Source organism: Bombus pascuorum, chromosome 9 (assembly GCF_905332965.1).
Source record: "Bombus pascuorum chromosome 9, iyBomPasc1.1, whole genome shotgun sequence".
Classification (NCBI taxonomy): Eukaryota; Metazoa; Arthropoda; class Insecta; order Hymenoptera; family Apidae; genus Bombus; species Bombus pascuorum.
In genome coordinates this window covers 2500245-2522503 of record NC_083496.1, presented here as the reverse complement: position 1 = coordinate 2522503, position 22259 = coordinate 2500245, and the positions used below count along the sequence as shown (strand labels likewise).

Below are 22259 nucleotides of genomic sequence, written 5' to 3'. Positions count from 1 at the left end.
AACACTTATAAATACGTAATTTTTAATCGGTGACAAAAGATTAACAATTAACAACATTAAATATTTGTTAATTGTGTAAACTATGAATGATTTGATATTATAAGAGAAATCTATTTAGTAGGTAGTAAAATGTCACGTCAGGTTATATAGTTCGTGGTTCAGATTAGTATCAATAAGAAAGTAGTGTTCCAAATAAAATTTCAATTATAAATTAAACATATTGCGCGAACATGCCGACCTACGAAATGCCATTATTAATACGAATAGCAAACAAGGTATCGTATTAATTCGTAATACGTTTTACAAGATACATTTAATATATTTCTTAACCTCAAAATAAATTTTTGATTGTTAATCATATTTGATTATATGTATCATATTTCATATATCATATTTGATAAATAACAAATTATATTTGTAGGCACAATATGCATCTGTCTTAAAGAATGTGGCAAATTCTATATTTGAGACAGGTGGATTTATTAGAAAAATTGAAAATTGGGGTGATAAGCAACTTCCATACGTAGCATCTGCTCATGGTAAAACTAATACACACGCTAGGTAAGTATTTACAATTATTTTCTTTTGTACATTTAAATAATATGTCCTAATCAGATAATTCTTATTATATTCAGACATTTCATGATTTGTTTCGATGTACCACCATCTCAAATTAGTAAACTTGAAGATGATTGTGGAAGAAATATAAGTATTATTAGAGCAAAAATATATAAACAAAATATCCCATCTCAGGATATACAATGCACATGGGAAGAAGAAATGTTACCTCCACCTTATAGGTAAGTACTTTTAAACTTTCGATAACGTCTTTATACATTTTATCTGTAATAACTGTTTCATATATATTTTTTATTTAACAGACCCAGTGTGTTAAAACTTTTAGAACAAGCCAAGAAACATAAGCGATACAGATCTCAATTCAAGTATAATTCTGGTCTTGATTATTATCCTTTCGTGCGATGAATCATTTGCTTGTTCACGATACGATATACCATGTATAGTATAAGAATAAAATACATAGAAGTTACAAATTTGTGGAGCTATGTAAATAAAAATTTGGGCAAAGCCAAATAAAATGAAAATAATTTAGTAAATGTAAAGGTCACCTAATTATGTTTTTTTGTAGGTCATTTATTAACTCATATTATCAATACATTATGAAAAATTATTTTTATAATCATCAAAAAATATTTGTACAAAATACTTAATATAATTATATATCATTTATCATTATACAATAACTATAATAGTTATCGTTTCACGCGTAACATGAATTTTTTAAAGTATAATTTGGTTACACTGTAACTCGTAAGGGATTCGACAGTAACAGTAGCAGAGTTGTCAGCTGTTTATACCGATAGCTCTGTTTTATAATCTATTTGTAACATTTAACAAATATGTATAATCAGCCGGTTGTGTCCCGTTGCACAATATATTCTTTTCTTTTATATTTGCAAATAAATCGCTTTTTCGTTAAAGAATGAATTTCTTAACAGTTTTTAAATACATTAATAATATATGTTCGATGTATTATCGTTCAAAGTATACCTCTCAATTTTCACAGATTGAGCATAGATGTGTATGTGTAACATTGAGATTGCTCATATCTTTGAAAAAGAAAGTACACAAATTTTATAATATTGTACTTCACTATCTCCTAAATTAAATGCATAGAAAGTCATCTGGCACGCGCAAAGATGCGTTTTGTGCACCATTTAGAATTGGACCACGATAAGAAACATTGTTGTACAAGGAAATTTTGTCCGTAAGTCTAGTGTATCATAAAGATAAAATAAGAGACGCGAATGTAATTGGAATTTCTTCGAATAACATTTAGTTTTAGACGAACAGTTTTACATATGTCTGGTATTGCCGAAATTAATACCACTTTGATTAGCACCCTTATTGCTGCCGTATTGCAGACTAATCACACCCTGTCCAGCTCTCAATTGTTCCTCGGTAAAGTTACGTACATTTTTATCCGCTTCTTTTGGTCCGATGCTTGGTTTACCATAGTTGCCCGCCTAGAAACATCAATTTTAAGTTAGAACATCAATACAAAATTATTCGTTAATAAACAATTTTCATAAGTTAATTATCATTGAATGATTAATACTATATTCAAAGAATTGTTTAAACTTTACATAAATATATTTTAACGTTTCTATAACATTGCTAAATAGCTTCACCAACTAGTTTCAATGATGTCGATGTGGAGACCAAACACTTTCAAAAGGATATAACTATACTCGAATTTACAGTAAGCTAAAGCTTTCGAAGAAAGAAAAGATGTTACATGTATATATACCTTTCTACCGAGGGATTGCAAGCAAATTACAACTGAATTGAGATTTTGTCTTTCCCACAGATCGACAGTTTGGAAGGTTTCTTGGGCTGGAACACCTAGCATTCTCGCAGCTTCCAGGAATGCATTGATATTCTCCATACACTTGAAGGCCAAACTAGTCTTGTTAATTTTCTTCACCGATCCCTCTTTAATATCGTTCACTAGTCTAAAAAATGAAGAACGATAATTAATTATGAAAAAATCGAAACAACAACGATTAATATTGTTTAACAAAGTGTAACTACTTGCAAAGAAGGACTCCGTCTCTCAACGTTTCATAGAAATTATCCATATCCCCGTCGGTGTTTATATTCTCACCGGTGATCGTTTTGATCCATTCCAAACATTCCTGCGCCAGCTCCTTGCTATATTTGCTGTTGATCTGTAACAGAAATGCATTTACGATCAATCTCAGTTTTCTTTGGGAATCCAACAATAACAAAAGTTACGAGATTATTGAAAAAAGTAAAAAAGAAGAAAAAAAAAGATACAGAAATCAAAATTTCTGTCCATCTATCGTCGTATAAAATTCTGATTTAAAGAAAATGTTCTGGTTTATTAGACGTCCTAATTTATGTTTCATTATGTCAGAGATTTCACGAGATTTTCGTCGATCTTTCGAAGTCGAAGGGGCACGAGCCACTAGCGACTGCTTGTTATTAATTATGCGATGTGCCAGTGATCCAAGTAACACATCCTGTAGGGTCTGCGACATGAGCGTGGCCGGAGTCACTGACCCAACTTGTTTAAACACTTTGCTCGTTGTTTCTTCGAGGTGCCTCGCAACTCTTCCCCCTTGAACGAAAGCATCGTTTCGCAGAAAGTTTCTGCGTTGTTTAAAAAAGATTAAAGACGTATTATGTATTCTCATTTACTTTTCCATTGTCAAGACGATTTTCAGAGTAACTTTTTTCTTTTCTTTTTGCTTTCTACGTTTCTGAAGAGTACACAGAACAAACGACGAAATGTTTACCGATCTATCGATATAGGAGAGAAACTTTAATCAACCTAGGAAGACAAAAATCTCCGCACCAATTTCAAAATAAGGATCAGAAATTCTTTCGTTCCCTTTCGAGTATCAAACTCGTTTCTGAATTCAAGATTTTACAAAAGACGTTACAAACGACCACGGCAACAGCATACGACGAGATTCGTATATCCTGAAGTCCGTGGAGAACGCGTAATGGGCGCACAGTTATTCACGTAAAGGCTACCTAAAAAGGAGAGGTTCGTAAGCATGGACCGTCGCATTCATCCCGATGCAGTATGTATATTCCGTTAGGCATACGGTGTCTTGATCGTGATGTATTTCACGTGTCTGCGTCGTAAAACGACCAGTCTTGTGATCCTGTGCATGCAATTAGAATAATATACTATCGATTTGGCGTCTGGTATCCTTGTTCTAATCGTGACGGTAATCAGAATTTTGCAATATTTCGAGCATCGTTGCAAATATCTCTTCGTCCTGTATTTTCATTTTTCAGATTCTTCGTATCTTCGAATACGTTAAATCGATGTATCAGAGTTCGTAAGTTTCGAATAGTAAATTTTATTAAATCGACTATAAGATCGAGCGAATCGAGCAACCAGGAGGCCAAGCGTATTAATTATAAATTATAATGCGAATCTGTCAGAATTCTTGTTACAGACATATAAACCAGGAAGTTCATAAACAATGCCTCGTTCAAAGAAGTTTCACGATAGAGGTATTCACTTTCTCCGAACGCATCATTCAGCGGTCCGTTGAAATTGCATCCTAATCACGGAAGAAGAATATGCACGAGCAATTACAATGTGCAATTAATAAGAATAATAGCGATTGTTAAATTCGAAGTGTTGGAACTTTCACGCAGGTATAGATCTTGCTTCCTCTAGCTTCGTCCTGTTATTTCGCTATTTCACGGAACATTTTGTTGTTACGACTCGCCTTAGTCTCTGTAAGACGTCAAAAGAAAATACGCGATATTTCTGTATACAAGCAAACTTTTTTCCCTGTTAAAAGCTATCTTGTTTCAAGCGAAAAAACATCCTTTGCTATATTATCACTCGTATTTATGTAAGTGTTTCTAGTTTCTCGTATCTTTGTTTGAAATAGATGCTTTGAACGTTGTTATCATAAAATCACATAGCATTATCGTTATCATCCGATCGCAAAGTCTCGAGTATCTATAATAGCAGAAAACATGTATTACATTAATGGAAGAAAGATTACGAGCGAAACTCGGATTAATTTTCTTCCATTGACATTTCTCTTATTTAATATAAATCCTTCGATTCTTCTAAATATTATATTTGTAATATTTATGCGTGTAGAGTACGTTTAGGAAGTTATAGCAGGTAATCTCTGTAGTCACAAGTGTTCTTCTACACCCTGTTTCCCATAGTCAACGATAACATTCGATTCGTCCTCAACGATATCCACTATCTCCGTGATATAAGCCCGTGTATGATGTAGAACACGATGTGAATACTATATTTAGATATTGAGTAAGCGCACGATAATTTCATTAACGAGGAAAGAATGACGAGGAACGTTAAAAAATGCTCGCGGTTTTGGGGCAACCGAGTGGAACGAAGCAAACACCGTTCCGAGCGACGTGTCTCGCTTATGAAAGTACCTTTCAGATTACTTAATACGGGATTATAACATCGGCGAGTCTTCTATTGTAAGGTTGTAGCTCTGCAACATCATTTGCATAAACTCGCGGCCACGTCAGCGGTCGCTTTGCAATTTTTCCTTGTGTAATTATTCCCGTGCGTCGCCGTGTTTGATCTTTCGTTTCCAGTAATATCTATTATTATACTTGTTACGAACGCGAATAAAAAAGATCGTTCGCCTTTCAACTTTTACAGAAATTAATTTCAATTACTGCGTTGTCCGTTTCCATTGCTCGGAAAAGCTGAGAATGTTTTTCACCTCGTTGAAAAGAATCGTCGATCGTAATGAAAAAATATGAGCACCCGATACGATATTCCAGGGAAACGATTATTTCCTATTTTGTTTCTTTCGTGATGGAGAAACGAATCTAAAAATAACAATCGCACGATAGACGTACGTTAATTTATTTAACCTCGACTAAAGAATAACGCTTATCGTTACGTTAAATTTCACGAAGGCAACGTACAGGTCTTACAAAAGCTAAACGAGGCAAAACGAAATGTTTAGGGACAGGGTGTGACGTCTACCTATATAGATTCCGCTGCATACCAGGCGATCGTGAAGCTGGATCTTCTCGAGCAGGCTGCTCAAGTTTGAAGGGCGTGGTGGAGCCTATTGTGTCGAAGATTATGTGGGGTTGCAACAGGCGAACCCTCGTTTATATCATTTTTCTTGCTTCTTCCGACGAGCGATGCTTCTGTTATAAAAAGTACGCTGGAACGCGATCTTCTTTATAATTGACTGGAGTTGTTTATAAAAAGTGTATGTTTTTGGTAAGAAAAATAGAAGAATCCTCGTGTCCACGGAAGATTGTACGAAGAAACAGGCATGTTTGTCGAAATTGTCTATCACGTTCAAATAACATGACGTATGAAACGACGTGTCGATATTAGATTATTTTACGTGATCATTGCACTTTACCCGATTAGATATCGCATACTTGTTAAATTTTTAAACGACGCCATACATTTTTGTTTACCGTCGCGTTTCCATTTATTTTTGGACAGAAAAATATTTAGACGTTGGTCTTATCTTTTGTCATTGGAATGTAAGAGTTAGTATTCCTTGTGCAAAGATATTACAGGTTTCTTTCATTTCGATCACTATGACATCGATCTGTAATCCGTGCATCTGTTCGTGTTACTTTCTTATCGTCAAAAACCGAGAGAAACGTAATTTGTCGCAGTCACGCGGATCGTTCTGCGAAGGAACGTAGCTTGTATGGAAGATCGTTGGAAGCGCAAGTGTGAGTCGGTTGCCGGGGCAAGTGTGTGCAGTTAAAGGATTGCCTCGTGTCTCTCTGATACTTGCGACAACGACGCTTTTAACGGCGCTCTAGCTCGTTCACGGTCATGAAAATTGGGTCAGAGGCCTGGCCATCAATGAATCGCTGGGTAAATTGAAGGAATTGCTCTTCTCGAAGAGTATGCCACCAGCGAAATCATTTTCCTCGTTACACCAAGTCCACTTAGATTAATTTATTGGTCATAGAATTAACGTTGTTAACTAACTTACGATCGGAGAAGAAGCCTACGACGATTGCTCCGCTGATCGATGGAATAGGAACATGTTTCGCTCGAGAGCCTCTCTGAATTTCTTGCGAATATATCAAAATGTTACTGGTTATAATTTATTAATAATTTGATTTGTTTTAATTTGAACATTATTAATGTTACTGATTATATGGAATTATTGGCTTAGTAAATATTTTATTTACATTTATTTTTACAGATTAAAAAATTCCTACCAATAAATCACGTACAATTCCTCTTTGTCAGAGATAAGACGATTAAGTAGCAATTGCTACGAATCAAGCTGTATTCGCTGTATACGACGCAGCAATATTTCAACCACATAAGATTTAGTTATCGATTAGACGATAAGAGGCAGTTAGACCGATCAGCGCAACAATTTTTAGAAAACCATCGACTAATATCTGAATAAATATTAAATTGATATGGAACTGTGACATCGAGGCACGAATCCTGCGAATTTTACAATTTCTCAGAAATGGAATTCGCTGTACAAGCAATGACGTAATGCTTCTGCATAATTTTACGCAATTCAAACTCAATTTTTTATTCTCTCTTAATTTGGCAGAATAAAACGGTCAGAACGAGTTCGGTACTACAAGATTTGCAATGAACGCGTGATCTAAAATTCCTTTCCACGAATCGAAGAAAAAAAAAAAAACAGATGGAATTGCATCGATTACGTCGATTCACCTTGATCACGAACGCAAGGAGAACAGCATTTAAAAGTGTCTCTCGTTCGACCAGTTTCCATATCGGTGCAAAAGATTTGCTCCTGAAACGATTGGTTGTCTAACGATCTGTCTTAGGAAGTAGATTATCTTAAATACGATAATCATCATAAATCTATAATTAACCTACTTTCCAATAAATATTCCGAAATATGACGCAATTACTATTATTTGTCTTGCAATAATTAATCCAATTATGATTCATATATGTTCTTTCGATAATCGATCTCTTTATCTCTTTCATCTTTATTTTCCACTCAATTTCTACCCATTCAAATTATTTTTATAACTTACTTGATTACGTTCTAGCGATGAAGAAGACACTCGATAATTTCTAAAGTACACAGATAAGTACTATCTACTTTACTGTCACCTTGATCGGCTCTTTTCCACGCTTTGTGCGGACAACTTTTCAGAAAACTGGTACTTACGATTACATTACATACGATGAACGTATAAAATTGTCGATGAGTTTAGTAAAGAAAACGAAAAAAAAATAAAAATGAAAAAAAAGAGAAAAACGTAATTTAGATTCAAAAAAATTGTTGACCTACTTTAAGAGGAGTCACGATTGCGTAATTTCACGTTTCATACACGACACAGTTTCATACAGATACATAAGCGTGTTTAAACATGAGTCTCCTCCAAGGTTGCCTGCCTTGTCGGCCATATAAGGACCTCTAAACGAGATGAAGCCCGAGCAGGTAAGACACCGTCGCCACGTCGATAACCATCTTGTGCTTGCACGTGAAACTTTGCAAGTTGAACGACATACTTTGTAAATATACGTCAAAAAGTTATACAATCGTCGCGAAACATTGCTTTCGTACAGCTCATCACTTTTTTCAGCCATTTAGACGGAACATCTGCTGACTGGGTCACACGGAACTCCATTAACTTTATTTTATTGAACAAATTGTCGCTTGTTTGTGTTACTGATGCCAGGATTTCGATCTGCTTGGCTTCTGATTCATTTCAATTATATTCTACCACTTGTACGTTCTACTATATTATTCTACGAGTCCAGATATCATTGCAAATAATCTTTATATCTTGTATTTTGTCCATTTTCTACAAGTTCCATCGATCGTTCGTCGCTATTTATGCGATCTTTGCTAACGAGCGCACGAGATTTCGTCCTGATGGAAACTGATTGCATACGAAGTGGAGAAGTTCACGGTTGTTCCTCGACCGTGAAATTCCCTGTAGCACTCGTGGGAATTGGAGACTGTTAATTTAAAAGAACGCAAGGTCACGAGGGGAGATCGCGTCGAGGTTGCCGAGGTCTTTGCAACTCGGTCATTTTTCGCGGCCCGTGAACTGTTAATTAATTCTTCAGCAACTTTATGCCCGTTCGGATAATTTCTCCTTCGCACGTGAAGATATGTAATACGAACATAATTTCTGTATTAATCTTTCATTCAGTTCCCTCGAGCATGAAGCTGAAATTCACCGGTATACGTAATTGCGGACAATTTCGTAAGATGTTCCATCATCGTGACGAACGATCGGTAATTAAAGCTGTTTCAACTTGATAAGTGTCAAAGATATGACGTAAAAAAGAAGCTATGCTTCTTGTGAGTCACTCGTAAGCAAGAGAAAGTTCGTTGCAACCTATGCACTTATACTTTATCACGATACTTTGCATCCGAAGAACTTTATGCACGGACTTCGTGATTACGGATCTCGAGATAAATTTCTTTTAAATAGCCCTTTACTCAAATCGCTACCATATGGCGATCAAATATCAGATAACTTCGAGTACACCACTTAAAATAATTAGACTATCGAACTCGACAGATTTATTCTTCCATAAATTTGATAAATATCTGTTTAACTAAACCTAAACTTGAACTTGTAAATAACTGTATTCTTAATAAACTTAATTAGAAATTATCGTTCGTGTATATATACATTTACGTGAAAATTAAAGATGAAAAACTACGCGTAATACGCGAAAACGTAACATTTCCACAATGGAGTACTCGTTATAATTTTTTATCACAAGGTAAAACTAGTTTCTATTTAAGTTCTATTGCTTCAACTGTGTCCATAAAAATAATTGCATAAAAATTCGCAGTCTAATCGTGAATTTAGAAATTTCAAAAGACACTGTCATACTAACCTCCATATCCAAGTTTATGAACAGTCACGCGTTGATGATGTTCGATGACACGTCGAATTAACGGACTAGCTTTCTATACGTTTTATCGAGATTTCTTCGAGTTAAGTATCTTTCGACGTATCTCGATGAATCAGAGTCGACTTGGAGGGAATGTTCGTATCGTGCTGTCGTAAAAAGAAGAAGTAGAATGCAGACATAGGATATTCTACGGACTCGTATCTTGATTTGCTGAACAGAATTTGTATTGCACTGCACGATGTCCTTCGCCTCTATTGCCATGCTCGGCCTCGCGCGTCAGCTAATGATTTGTGCGTACAAATTTACGTAGCCAACGCGTTCTTGGTATTTCGTGATTTTAGATCGCAACTGCGAGAAACATCCGGAGGAATTTCGTTGGAACGACTTTCACATAGATACGCGATATTACTAAAAAATATTACGCCAATTCTACGAATTTATTCGAGAAGAGGACTTCTACGACTTTAATGCTACAACCAACGTAAGAGCAATCAGAACGTACAATTTGTAATTAAGAATTTTGCGCGATACATTGTTAGGGATTTGCTTTGGGTTAATCGCGAGAGAAACCTGCTGTAATAATCCTAGATTGAATTCTACAGGCAGAAATGTTAAAAAATGCGATTATTTCTGAAACTTTTATTCTCGAGATTTAAATTTCATTTTTATAGTCACTGACGACTACTGCGTGTATAATTTTACTTATCCATGAAAGGAAATATTTTCCAAGATGTTCGACGCGTCTAGTATGTCAATTTACTCGCAGTTGTTAGCCACGAAGCGAAGATTCACGCGTGGAGATTCGAACGACGGAAGAGGAAAGGTCAGCAGCGGACAACAGGAATTGCTGGAAGGAGCCTGAAGGAATTTGCATCGTAAATTCTCCTATCGATTGTTATATAAACGTAGTAAGGAAACTCGAATGGTAAGCAAGGAACGTGTGTTTCTCGAATGTTCGTCTTCGGTCATTCGTTCCTAAAATGGAAACCACTTTATAGTATTTCCGGTGGCTAATACAGATATCTTGTGCACAGGGATGAAACACGCCTATTTTTAGAACCGTAGTATAATGCTGCACATTCATCGTGCTTGGTTCACGGAAACACGTGGCTATAATTGTTATCTCTATTTTGTAACGAAACATCGGTCCCGTATGGTGTACCGTGGGGAACGATACAGAAGGCAGGAATTGAAATAACAGTTCTTAAAAATATCGTGCCATAAACCACAAGGGAGAAGCGTGTTTCAACTACAACATACGTGTAATTAGCGTGTTTGGAATTAAAAGCAGTCGTGGTTTCGTGAGTGCTACAAATATCAGTGAAAACAAATGCTGTACGAAAACGTGGGCGTGGTATATCGCGTGGTATATCGTGCTATATGCTATAGTAACTAGATTGTATATACTCGTACTAATTAATACTCGTACTATTAATACAAATATAATTATACCAAATATACAATGTAACGAAATATTAGACTTCGAAGTGGAGTATGAATAATAAAAAATATTAGCGAGAAATAATTGCTAGAATAAGGTACAATTCTACTTTATTTCACATTTAACAGTCCCATTACCTATTCTCTGTAAGAATTACTGTTTTTTATAAAACCACTAAGCAATTTGTTTTCGAGGCAAAACATTACACCGACTGACCCAGAAATTATGAAAAATGACTATGATAATTATACCAAATATACAATGTAACGAAATATTAGACTTCGAAGTGGAGTATGAATAATAAAAAATATTAGCGAGAAATAATTGCTAGAATAAGGTACAATTCTACTTTATTTCACATTTAACAGTTCCATTACCTATTATCTGTAAGAATTGTTGTTTTTTTATAAAACCACTAAGTAATTTGTTTTCGAGGCAAAACATTGCACCGACTGACCCAGAAATTATGAAAAATGACTATGATAATTATACAAAATATACAATGTAACGAAATATTAGAGTTCGAAGTGGAATATGAATAATAAAAAATATTAGCGGGAAATAATTGCTAGAATAAGGTACAATTCTACTTTATTTCACATTTAACAGTCCCATTACCTATTCTCTGTAAGAATTGTTGTTTTTTTATAAAACCACTAAGCAATTTGTTTTCAAGGCAAAACATTGCACCGACTGACCCAGTAATTATGAAAAATAACTATGGTTCGTGGGGTGAACCTTGTACCGATAGCGACATTATCGTTGACCTCTCGTCATTTTATACGTTTGTCAATTTCTTCTAACATCGCAAGTGTAGTATTACAATTCTCGATCGTGAAAATTCGTGAAGCCACTGCTCCACAATTTTTCCATTTTTAGAACGTAGCGAGATCTTATTCGCTTTTTCTGATAATTGAATAGATGACACAATAATAGCGAAAAAGGAACAGGACCAGTAAACGAACGATCGTGTTCCAGTGGCGATAAGCGTATCTTCATAATGAACATGCGTTTCTTCACGAGTGTTATAACGAGCGTCCTTCGGACTAGTTATTCGCCGATTGTTTCACGAGACAAAAAAAGAAACGAGTTCGGAGCCGGTGCACAACGAACCCTTTGTATTTCACCCCATTTTTCTCTCTCGTTTGATCGAGACGATGAATATCGCGTTTCTTTTTCTCATATTCTTCTTTTGTTTTTTATATGGAACGTAGTTACTTTCCATTGTATGAATACAACACGAGGATGACACAGTTCCGCTCCACTTTTTTACTTGTAAGTTAATTAGGAAACTGAGGCTGCTTCTTTTCTATCAGTTAAGTATCGGTGTTCTTTATTTAAAGACGACGAGGTTTTATTGGATCTGTGGTTTATTTTCAAATCTGAATTTTAACAATCGACAGACCAAGAATCAAACTGGCGAGAGTCAAGATTTTAGAATTTAGTCAGATACTTCAATTTTCAGAAGCTTCGTCTTTCAGCCGCGATACGATTTCACGATTGTAGAAAATACGACGAATCTGTTATAATAAGAATGCCAGCAGCAAAGTTGATTCTCAGCCTTTCGAATAATAATCACGAAAAGAATATTTTATATATTTATATATTATTTATATATTTACACACGAACGTATAATTTCATACGGTATACATAGTATTTTTATAAAACTTTTATTTCTTTCACGCAGTCGATATTTTTTCTGAAATGAAATATACTACGATAGATATCCTCGGAAAACATCAAAGTTATCGTCTCTGTTTCAGTAAAATATTTATAGTAAAAGCAACGGTTATGAAAACTTCATGAATGAACTCGCGTAACCCATTATGCGCAGTACTACGGTTTAACGTTATGAAAGAGTAACGTACAAATGGATCCCAGAATAGATGGTGACTGCACTGTTCACGTGGTAACCTGGAAATATTAGGAAGGCAAAAGGTGAGTCGAGGCGAAGGAATAAGTGTACCATGGCCGGTGAGTTTCGTTTCGAGGGACGCTCCCTTCTTTGGCAACTGGGACTCATTTTAATTCGCCGACCGAAAGAAAGGATCGGCAGCTGTTGCTCGAACAGACGATTCCCTCCGAGGCGAATTCGATGGAAACGCGCCAGCACTTGAGGTGTAACGAAAGGAAACAACCTTCGACCGTATCGAAATCATAAGATATACTTGACTTATCTACGTTTACGTGACGGCTTGTCATTTCCGTTCCGGATGAAATTGCAGTTCCCTTCAAACTGCAGCGAATTCGTTCACCTTCCTTTTTTCCTTCCAACGAAGAGAATTTGATTTTTATGCTCGAAGAGAATCAACATCGAACTATACTTTCATAGAAAGTTACTTTCCTGCGCAGTATATCACGTATATTACGATCGTATACGACAAATTTATTTCGTACCTAGGTTTTCTATATTTCTGCGAGCTGGCATCGCACGCGTGAACATCTGCATCTAACGATACATCTGCACGGAGTACAATGACAGTTTTATTTCGAACAATTTGATAAACGTAGAGTTTATCTACGCACAGAACGAAATTCTGATTATAAAACGATGGAACGCGAGCAATTTAATGAATTCGTCTTAAAAAGAAAAAACATTTTCAAATGGTAAAATCACGTCACGATCTTCCTGTGGACAGTTACGTTCCTTCACGCTCCGCATTCTAATTACACTTGGGATTACTCCGCGATAAGCGTCATGGAATATCTCTGACACGAGCGTCGTAATCTATATACACAACTGGCTGACACGTACGTACATATAAGACTAAGATAAACGTGTGAATTATTCCGACGTTCCTAAGCATTCAATAAAGCATCGCAACGTTCACCAAGTGCAAATTCCGTCTCTAATTCTTGATTAAACAGGAGTCAACAGACAACACAAAACGCTATTAATACTACAGCTTATCGTTAATTCTCTCTTCTCATTAATAAAATAATAATTATCTTTAGAAAATGATAACAAAATTTCATAGGTAAACCTTTCAAAAATTGTCAAAAATTTTTTTAAAGATTCTTTCCTCAAATATCGATAATCGATATCGCGAAACAACCACTTCTCTATCACGAGAGAAATAATTCATCCATCGTACAGAGCACAGGTGCAACGAACGTACGACGCGTTGCGCGTGCGTGGCCACCCTCAGTAGGTCGAATTCCTCGAGGGATGGTCTCTCTCAGTAGGTCACGAAACATCAGATGAAAGAAATACGTGTTTTAAGGAAAAAAAATTTAATTCATCCTTTACCTTTCTTTGCGCTTCTGCCGCGAATCCAGACTTGGTAGCCCTGTTGTTAGCCATTTCGTTCACCCTCGATCTGTTTCACTCAAAGGAAATGCACAAACAGAACGACGCCGATATTAACTACGAACCGTAACACGAAGTTCACCGTCCGATGATTGCGGCACGACTGACGCGCCTCGGAACCGTGTGCCGATCGGCAAGAGCAAGAGTCCTTTCGACGCTTATTGGCCGACCCGGGACTGGTCGAGTATTGAGTTTTCGTCTGACGCCGAGACACGTGACCTCCGTTCTCCAGTCTGGCACGAAGATGACGTCAGGCGCCGTCTCTGACGAATTCCTGGAGTCGCTTTCGTGCGGAAAAATTTCTCTCAGACAGAATCTACAGGATATACCTGTGGCGTGACAATGGTACGGCAGGATGCATTGTGTTTTAATCTAGATTATCACACAGATTCGTGATTTTGCATGTCTTCAAATTGTAATATTCAATAAGCGAAGTAAAAGTAGCCGCACTATCAGAGAAATAAGAATATCGCGGGTCATAGCGGAGTAGGAAATGGTATTTCATAAAATTGGTATTTTGTTTTTAATGAGATATCTATGCATTTGCGTGTACACAATATACATCACAGATGAAAGTACATACGGTATCAGAAGCGTTTAATCGTTGTATTAGGTCGTCCGAAAAGTTTCTTTCGTTTTATAAGGAAATAATGGATGCACATTTTCCGTTTTATATTATTTTATCGAATTACCTATGATCCATTTTGTTCTATCAAAATAAACATCACAACGTCCGACAGATTAGGTTTCGTGTTTGTATAAAAATACATCGTTGTAAAAGACGGGTCTGTAAAAGAAAGACACTTTTCGGGCAGCCTAATATTTAGCGTAAGAAGCAAATCTCTGCGTAGGTTTCGTTTTTATAGAAATTTCTGTAAGCATCCGTATAGTGTAGCGTTACAAAATATTCGATAAAAGAGCGCAACTGAACGAAGAGAGGACAAATGTAAAGCCACAGAAGTGTTAATCGACGTAGTGGACGTTGTTTTTAAGCTTATATATGGAGAAGTAAATTTTAAGGGGCCGCTTTTTTACAAACGTTACTTTGTTAATTTTCTGTGCCATGTGACTAGGCTTGTGGTTGATTTGTGAGTACTGGTGACGTCAGCTTCAGATATAGGCTGACGAATGCTTCGAAAGGCACTTACTACGTTTTGAAACTGTTTTAAAATCTTTTATGTGGTAATCTTATCGTAGCGTTGTATTTAGTCATCGAGGGATAAGTATTTCGTTTTAATAACGTTTTATCCATTTGCGATAACTCGACGTGCAAGTATGATTTGTTTTTAAAACCTTTATCTCTTTCAATCCTATAATTTTTCCATCTTGGTATTATACTAAGAAAATAGAAAATAAAGCTCGCAGCTTTATACGAAACGTGGTAGTACAAATTTTTACGAGACGAAAGAATGCCAGCTAGGTCGTAGAACCTACGATGAATACAGACTGTAAAATCCTTCGACTACCTTTATCCTGACCACTTTCTCGAGCCACTCTGTTGCTTTAGGACGCTACAACGAGAACTCGTTCTGGAAACGGAACTGGCAATAGAACGACAAAGAATTTTTTACGTATGCGTTTCATTTTGTTCCCTCGTTTCCAGTAAATTGAAACTTTCTTCCGACCCGAAGCTCTTACCTCTTCTATTCGTTTTCAAAACGAACGTGAATTCTACAAAACGAATATTTAAAAAATATAACCACGTGATCCATTAAAAGACGTATAAATCCAGTTTTACGTTCGCTATTAGTGCTACAAACAATTTCAAGCAACGATCGGTTCATGCTGCGAGTTACTTTGCCATTCGCGATATTTACTAAATTTCGTATTCCTAGTTTCCCTTTTCAGAAGACGAAATCATCGCGTCATAGTCCAATTTTAAAATAAAATATTTCAGTCAGATTTGCGTTGCCATGAGCTCGATGTCCTAGACATTTCCTCTACAAGCTGCACGTAGGTTCTCGTACATCGGTTACTCGAGTCTCCGCTGTATTTTATGGACATTCGGTGCCCCGTGAGAAAAGCATTGCCGTAAGAGAAGGAATCCATGGAATTTACTTAATAACTAGTAGTTCTTATAACGTAGCGCGGATCTTTGGAAGAATCTACGTAAAACACCGTTGTACTACGTTTGAAACGTCCGTTTACGCGGAGTAATTTGTGAGAAATCGGCGATGTTTTCTCTAATTTTCTTCTTCCACGAGTGAACACTAAATCCAGTGAATTTTAATTCTGAGAGATTGCGAAAGAGCGAGAATCGATATCGTATAAGATTAAGTATTATGTTTTTCATTTGGTAACAGGTATGCAATGAAAACATGCCATAATAGGCAACAGTTACGCTCGACCTTCTCCGATCTTAGCGTACACTAAAATTTCTGCTTACGTATTTTCGTATACGTGTCACGTATCGATGACTCAATCAACTCTATACTACTGTAACGCCAACGAACGTATGATTTGCAGAAGGCACGGTGAGCTCGTAGTACTTTGTTTCTCCTCTAAGTGGTTTGCCAATATATCTCTCCAAGTTAATGAAGTTTATCGGAGATTTAACGAAGACGTATGTGCTTCGTATGTAAATTCATTAGATGACAAATTCAATGAGCGAACATGTGAAACATACGGAGATAAAATTCCGTTACTATCGTTATAAATCATAAAGAAATATCCAAACCGACTGTTTGCACTATAAATTGCTAAATTGTTTTGAATAGAATCAGTCGATAGACTTTTATCGCTTGAATTACACTCATCCGAGCGTATAATATATTTAAACACTAAGCAAGGGTATTTTATTGCCAATTAACAAAAGTGTTTTATAAAACGTAAGAAGAAAGAAATTTACAAATTTCTATCGCGGTAAAAAGTATTGCAAAACGAATTTCCATTTAGTCGGGTTGGAAAGATCGTAGTTTGGATAAATAAATGTAAAACGATTTCTTGTCGGGAAGCTGGCTGGTCGAAAGATTCGAGTCTCACCTGGGCGTTACGCCACTGCGTGGGACGATGCACAGTGCAGTCGAGCGATGCACCAAGGTCGAGGCCACCTATGCTATTACCTGAGAGAGTGCATCTTGGATCGTGTATACGTGTGCGAGCAACACGCGTTGCGTGCACACGTTAGCCGCACGCGAACCAGTGTTAAGTGCAAAGACCTCCCCTCGCGTGTTTCAGAAATACTCGTTAATTTGACGAGCGCGACTTTACGTGCCTCACCGTGCAATTTTCGCGACCAAACCACTGTTTTATTTCTATTAGTTCTCTCCTTACGAGCAAACAAATTTTTCTACCTACGATCGACAGAAAATCGCTAGTTTCCAAGTATCTCAACTCTTACAATTATTTATGGTAGCGGATAAAAGGAAGTTTAAATATAAGCGGTACAAAAATGCCATAAATTTACGCAATAGAATTATATTTGGTAAAAGCAGCGAATAAATATATCTTCCAGAATACACGACAATCATCAACGCGATGAAAAATATCTAAATTATTTAGCAACTTTAATCTTTTTCTAGTCCACTACCGTATATATGTATAAATATTAATTTCATTTCAAATCTTCTTCCCTCGATTTTTGACCGCTTTTGAACACGGTTTATATTTCATTCCTCTTTGAATATTCGTCGACTAAGCATGGAAGTGGGATTATTGCAATCTAGGTAGAAAATGTTGATGATATTGCTGGAATTCGATTCGAGGGAATGTTATTTTCTTGGCTCGAGAACGTTTCAACGCTGTCTCTTTACTCGTTAAATTATGATTCAACCGATATGCGTATTCTTTTTCTTCGTTCGATATATCTGCACGATAAGATATAAAATGTATTTTTGTAGTACTTTTAAATAAAGTATCGTCTTTCGATGTTTTACCGCAGCGTCACGCATACCGAGCGCAATCATGCCTGACCATTCGATCCTTTCTTTCTTGCCGATTCACTTACGGTTTCCATCGAAGGGTGATTAAAACCGGATCGAATGGAAACCAGTCAAGGTAACGTCCTTGCGATCCGGATGGCCTGCTGGCGTAGAAATTCGGCTTCGCGCGAGCTCATCGATCAACCTGTCAATAGTTAAAGCTCGAACGAATTCGAGCTTCAATTATCGATGCATTTATTCGAGGCTTACAGTATTATTATATCGTATCTTTTACTCTGAAGTATTTTTTGCAGCCGTCTTTTTACCTGTTAATTTCCATCGAATAAGTTTTTACGCGATGCGAGACGTTTTATATTAAACGATATCCGTTGCAAGAGGAGAATAGAAGAAGGGAATTATTTTCTAGACAACTTTATTACATATCAGAATACAGCCTACAGTTTGTAAATTAGATGCTTATCGATATACTCTTAAATATAAGTAACATCCGGCAGGCTTAAATAAGAGACATTGCCATCTAAAATCCATTAAAAAATATGAAAAAACGATCGTAACCGGATAAAAAATAAATTTGAAAGTCATAATGCACATTGCTTTGCTTTTATTATTGATTACAAAAAGTCCTCAGCGTGTACGTGTCTGTAACGTGTCTCTGTTTCATGTATCCACGTATTGTATATATATATATTTATTTATTTATTTATTTATATATGTATATGTATATAATGATATGCATGTACGTGTGTTCGTGTGTGAACGTGTATCATCGTGTGTCGATGTGAAGTTCCGAATCTTTATAGAAGTTACAGGAAGATGCCAGGTATACGAATTTTCCTTTCATACCCTCTGTTCTTCTCGTCAATGTCTCTCTTTCTCTCTTTCTTTCTTCCTTTCCCTCGCGTTTCTCTCTTCTTTCTTTATATGTCATCTAGAACCGCATAGCATGTACAACGTGTATGTTATTTAATGTCGAGGAAGAGCCCGTGGCAGTGAACAGAATGGGTATGTAAATATAGCCTACGATCTAGAATAGAGTACGTGATTTGATACATTGCTTTTGCATGCATTGTTAATGATATTTCCTTTCGTGTAATTCTCTTATAGTCATTACAATTCATCTTCATCTTCGTTTCATTTCTTCCGTATAGTTTTGTTTCTTTTATTTTGTTTTCTTTAACTAGCAAGCATATAACAACTGAACTTCGTTTCTTCTTCTTTATTCTCTGATACGATTATTCTTTTTTTTTTTTCAATGATATGACGTGTCAATATGTAGTAAAGTTACACTCAGGGAGCCGCCAAAGCCAAACCATAATCATCTTATAGTCAATATAATTTAGCTATACAACGGTGTATATCAAAACTTATAAAATACCCAAAACCACTATGGCGGCTGCCCTGACCCTGCATTTTACGCGATATTCTTCTTCTCGTGATATGCGTTTAGAGCCAGGCTTCTTATTGGTCATTGATTTCAAACATTTAAGAATACGTGTATTATGTATATGTACGTGATCGATCAAATCGATTTCGTTTTTTTTTCGTCGTGACGTGTTCGTCGATATCGTTGAAACGTAAAACAATATCCCCGACCGGAATCGCGTTAATAGCCATTATTTGAAAGCTGGCGGCGGTGCTCTTTGTCCATTCGTTTTCGACGAGTCCTCGCTGGTCATCACCGTCACCAGTTCACCGACTGCTTTCCCTAAGTCTCCTAAAAAAGAATGTTACAGTTGAACTTTCCTGCTTTGATCGATCTTTTGCTCCTCCGTTTTCTGGAGTTATCTATTTACACGATCGAGAATCATCTCTCCTTAAACGCATCGTTATATCGTATTTAAGCGTTTGTAAATCGATTACATGCAGGCATACGTGAATGGTGGAAACATTGCCTGGCGAGTGAGTATTCGAGTTAATAGTTAATAGTTGTGATCGTAAGCAACGAGCAGATAAGACTAACATGTACATCTAACGTTTTGTATATAGGGTGGACTATCGAGAAAGGGTAGGTTAAATATTTCTTGTTTCTGAAGACACAGAAATACTATTTCTATATCTTTGAGAAAATTTAATTCGCTTGTGCGATTATCAAAGTTTAGTCATCTTTGGGAAATGTTTAAGTTGATCTCTTTTTTTTGCTTCACCCTATATAGTTGACAAACACCAGATATATTAAATTTCACAACAACGAGTGTACACGATCGGTATTAAGCGATTTTTCTCGATTCGAGAAAATTAGTCGCATTTTAGAAAACAACAGTGCGTACAAGAAGAATCAGCGGGAAAAGAAGCGTTGATAGTCTCACCTTACATCCATTCTGTGGCGTGAAAAAACAGGAGAGCATTGTTATTTATAAGCAGAAACGAGATCGTGCATAAGAAACGTTCGACATAGCAGATTTCTTTTAATTACACTACATATAAAAAGTGATCGTATCGATCTTCGTACAGGAAAAAGGAACGAACCTGCCATATGCAAGAGATTGCCCACGTTGTGGGCAACGCTGTGAGAATGCGGTGGCGGTGGTGGTCTCTCTAAACTGCTCACTCTTCCTTCGTTCGAGCCTCCACCACCTATGTCCACACACCCATACCAATAAGCTTTATGCTAATCTCCTCGGCATTTTGTGAAACGCTTATTAATATGCAGTTAGTATCTAATAGCGTCAGAAATACCCTGCGCCCACTTATTCCGAATATCGAGTACGACGCTTATAGCGCATACGCCGGCAAGAAGATCTTATTTATACGTAACAACCATTTGAATTAAATAACTAACGCGGAAATTAAAAGTTGGGATGTTAAAGGTTGAACGTTCGTGTAAATGATAATTAATTTGTTTCACCAATGACTCACCGCTCTATGACTAAGAAATAAAGTATCGCTCGCTATAAAATTCTACCGTGATATCGTCATCCGTACTCCTATGTGACATACCTGAAGAGTCGTGATAGTGGCCGTTCATTTTAGCAGGCGAATCGGTTGCCAATTGAGACGCTGTTACGCTTCGCGTTTGCAACGTACCCGTCTTCGATGGCGAGGAAGCGTTTGGCTACAAAAAAAAAAAAAAATAATAAAAATAATAAAAATAATAAATTTTCAACTCTCAGAAACCTCAAGAAACTCGTACTTCTCAGAACTTTCAACTTCAACTGATCTACAGCTATAACAGTTACCTAACTAGAGGCGTAATTGTTAACGTAATATAATTTCGTCGTACCTCGTCCAAAAGCTGTCTAAGTCTCTGCAGCTGAGCCTCTAGCTGACGATTATGATCCTCGAGTATCTGCATGCGTGCCTCTAATCTGCCCTTGTGCTGTCTCAACAATTTTGCCTCGGCGATCATGTCGCAGTCAGGCTGTCGGTTGCCATGACCGTCTTCCGGTGTCGAGCCCGGTGTCTGTTTGGAGCGTAGTCGTTCGTATTCCGCTTGAAGGGTTGCATTCTCTTCCTCCAATTCGCGTATCATCGCTTCCAGTTCCTCTCTTTGCTCGGCATCGATCGCAGCCATCACCTGCACCGGGCTTCTGGGCACGTTCACGTTGTCACCGCCGTTCAAGCTCTGGCAATAGTGAGCGATCAACTGATGTTCGTCGTCGCTATCCGGCGTCGAGTTGCTTCTCGTGCGCGATAGTTCGACTTCCGCCAGTCGGGACGCGTACATTTCCAATCGGGAGTGCATGTCCTGGCTAAGGGAACTGTGCTGCGGCGACGGCGCCGGACTTTCCAAAGCATCTCCCTCCAAAACTGTCTGCACTGGCAGATAGCCGACCCTCGGGTGCTTCTTGAAGTATCTTTTCGACTTGAATTTGTTTCGAAGCGCTCTCGTAAAGTCGCGTACGTCCTCGCCAGATGTGGTCTGCGAAATAAACGAGCGTTATTGCTTCACATTATGGATATGGAGGAAATATTTTACAAAGGATGGCGGACGAGTGAGAAACATAGCTTACCGCAGTGCAATATTCCTGCATCGGATGCGTCAACTTGTGGTTCTTCGCCTTCCGGCCTGAGAAGAAGCAATTCTGACACATGTCGAAATTGAAGCATTTCAAGCAACGATACCTGGAATCAGAGAAAATGGATATGAATGGAAATAGAAATCCTAGTTTTTCCATAATATAGATTCACTTGGAAATAAAAGAAAGTGAATTTCTACGAGTTTCTAGATTTTTCTAGTTTTCTACGATGGTAAA

The 22259-nt window shown here is 37.0% G+C and overlaps 3 protein-coding genes across 13 annotated transcripts in view; 1 reads left to right on the top strand and 2 right to left on the bottom strand.

Annotated features, from left to right (window-relative positions):
* The first annotated feature begins 135 nt into the window (after positions 1-135).
* Positions 136-1121, top strand: LOC132910289 (small ribosomal subunit protein bS6m). The gene is made up of 4 exons (XM_060965854.1): positions 136-275; positions 422-561; positions 636-800; positions 882-1121. The coding sequence occupies exons 1-4, from the start codon at positions 231-233 to the stop codon at positions 982-984; spliced, it is 453 nt and encodes a 150-aa protein (XP_060821837.1). The 5' UTR covers positions 136-230; the 3' UTR covers positions 985-1121.
* Positions 1122-1131: 10 nt separating this feature from the next.
* LOC132910287 (myophilin) lies at positions 1132-14335 on the bottom strand. 2 transcript variants are annotated; one of them, XM_060965851.1, is made up of 4 exons: positions 14126-14335; positions 2614-2750; positions 2330-2534; positions 1132-2045 (listed from the first exon to the last, which is right to left on the bottom strand). In XM_060965851.1, exons 1-4 carry the CDS (start codon positions 14177-14179, stop codon positions 1875-1877), a joined length of 567 nt encoding a protein of 188 aa, XP_060821834.1. In that variant the 5' UTR covers positions 14180-14335; the 3' UTR covers positions 1132-1874. The 2 variants fall into 2 exon arrangements, with proteins under 2 accessions (XP_060821834.1, XP_060821835.1); XM_060965852.1 differs by lacking the exon at positions 14126-14335 and adding an exon at positions 9416-9566.
* A 4126-nt stretch (positions 14336-18461) lies between these two features.
* LOC132910266 (dystrophin, isoforms A/C/F/G/H) overlaps positions 18462-22259 on the bottom strand; it is a 455671-nt gene continuing 451873 nt past the window's right edge. For 7 of the 10 annotated variants that reach the window (XM_060965807.1, XM_060965816.1, XM_060965808.1 and 4 more), the window contains 5 exons: positions 22017-22128; positions 21287-21925; positions 21004-21118; positions 20533-20640; positions 18462-19780 (listed from right to left, as the gene is read on the bottom strand). In XM_060965807.1, coding sequence (XP_060821790.1) covers positions 19680-19780; positions 20533-20640; positions 21004-21118; positions 21287-21925; positions 22017-22128 — 1075 coding nt within the window. In that variant the 3' untranslated portion in view covers positions 18462-19679. Of the gene's footprint in view, positions 19781-20333; positions 20385-20532; positions 20641-21003; positions 21119-21286; positions 21926-22016; positions 22129-22259 lie in introns of all 10 variants that reach the window. The other 3 variants (XM_060965813.1, XM_060965814.1, XM_060965815.1) reach the window with 3 other exon arrangements.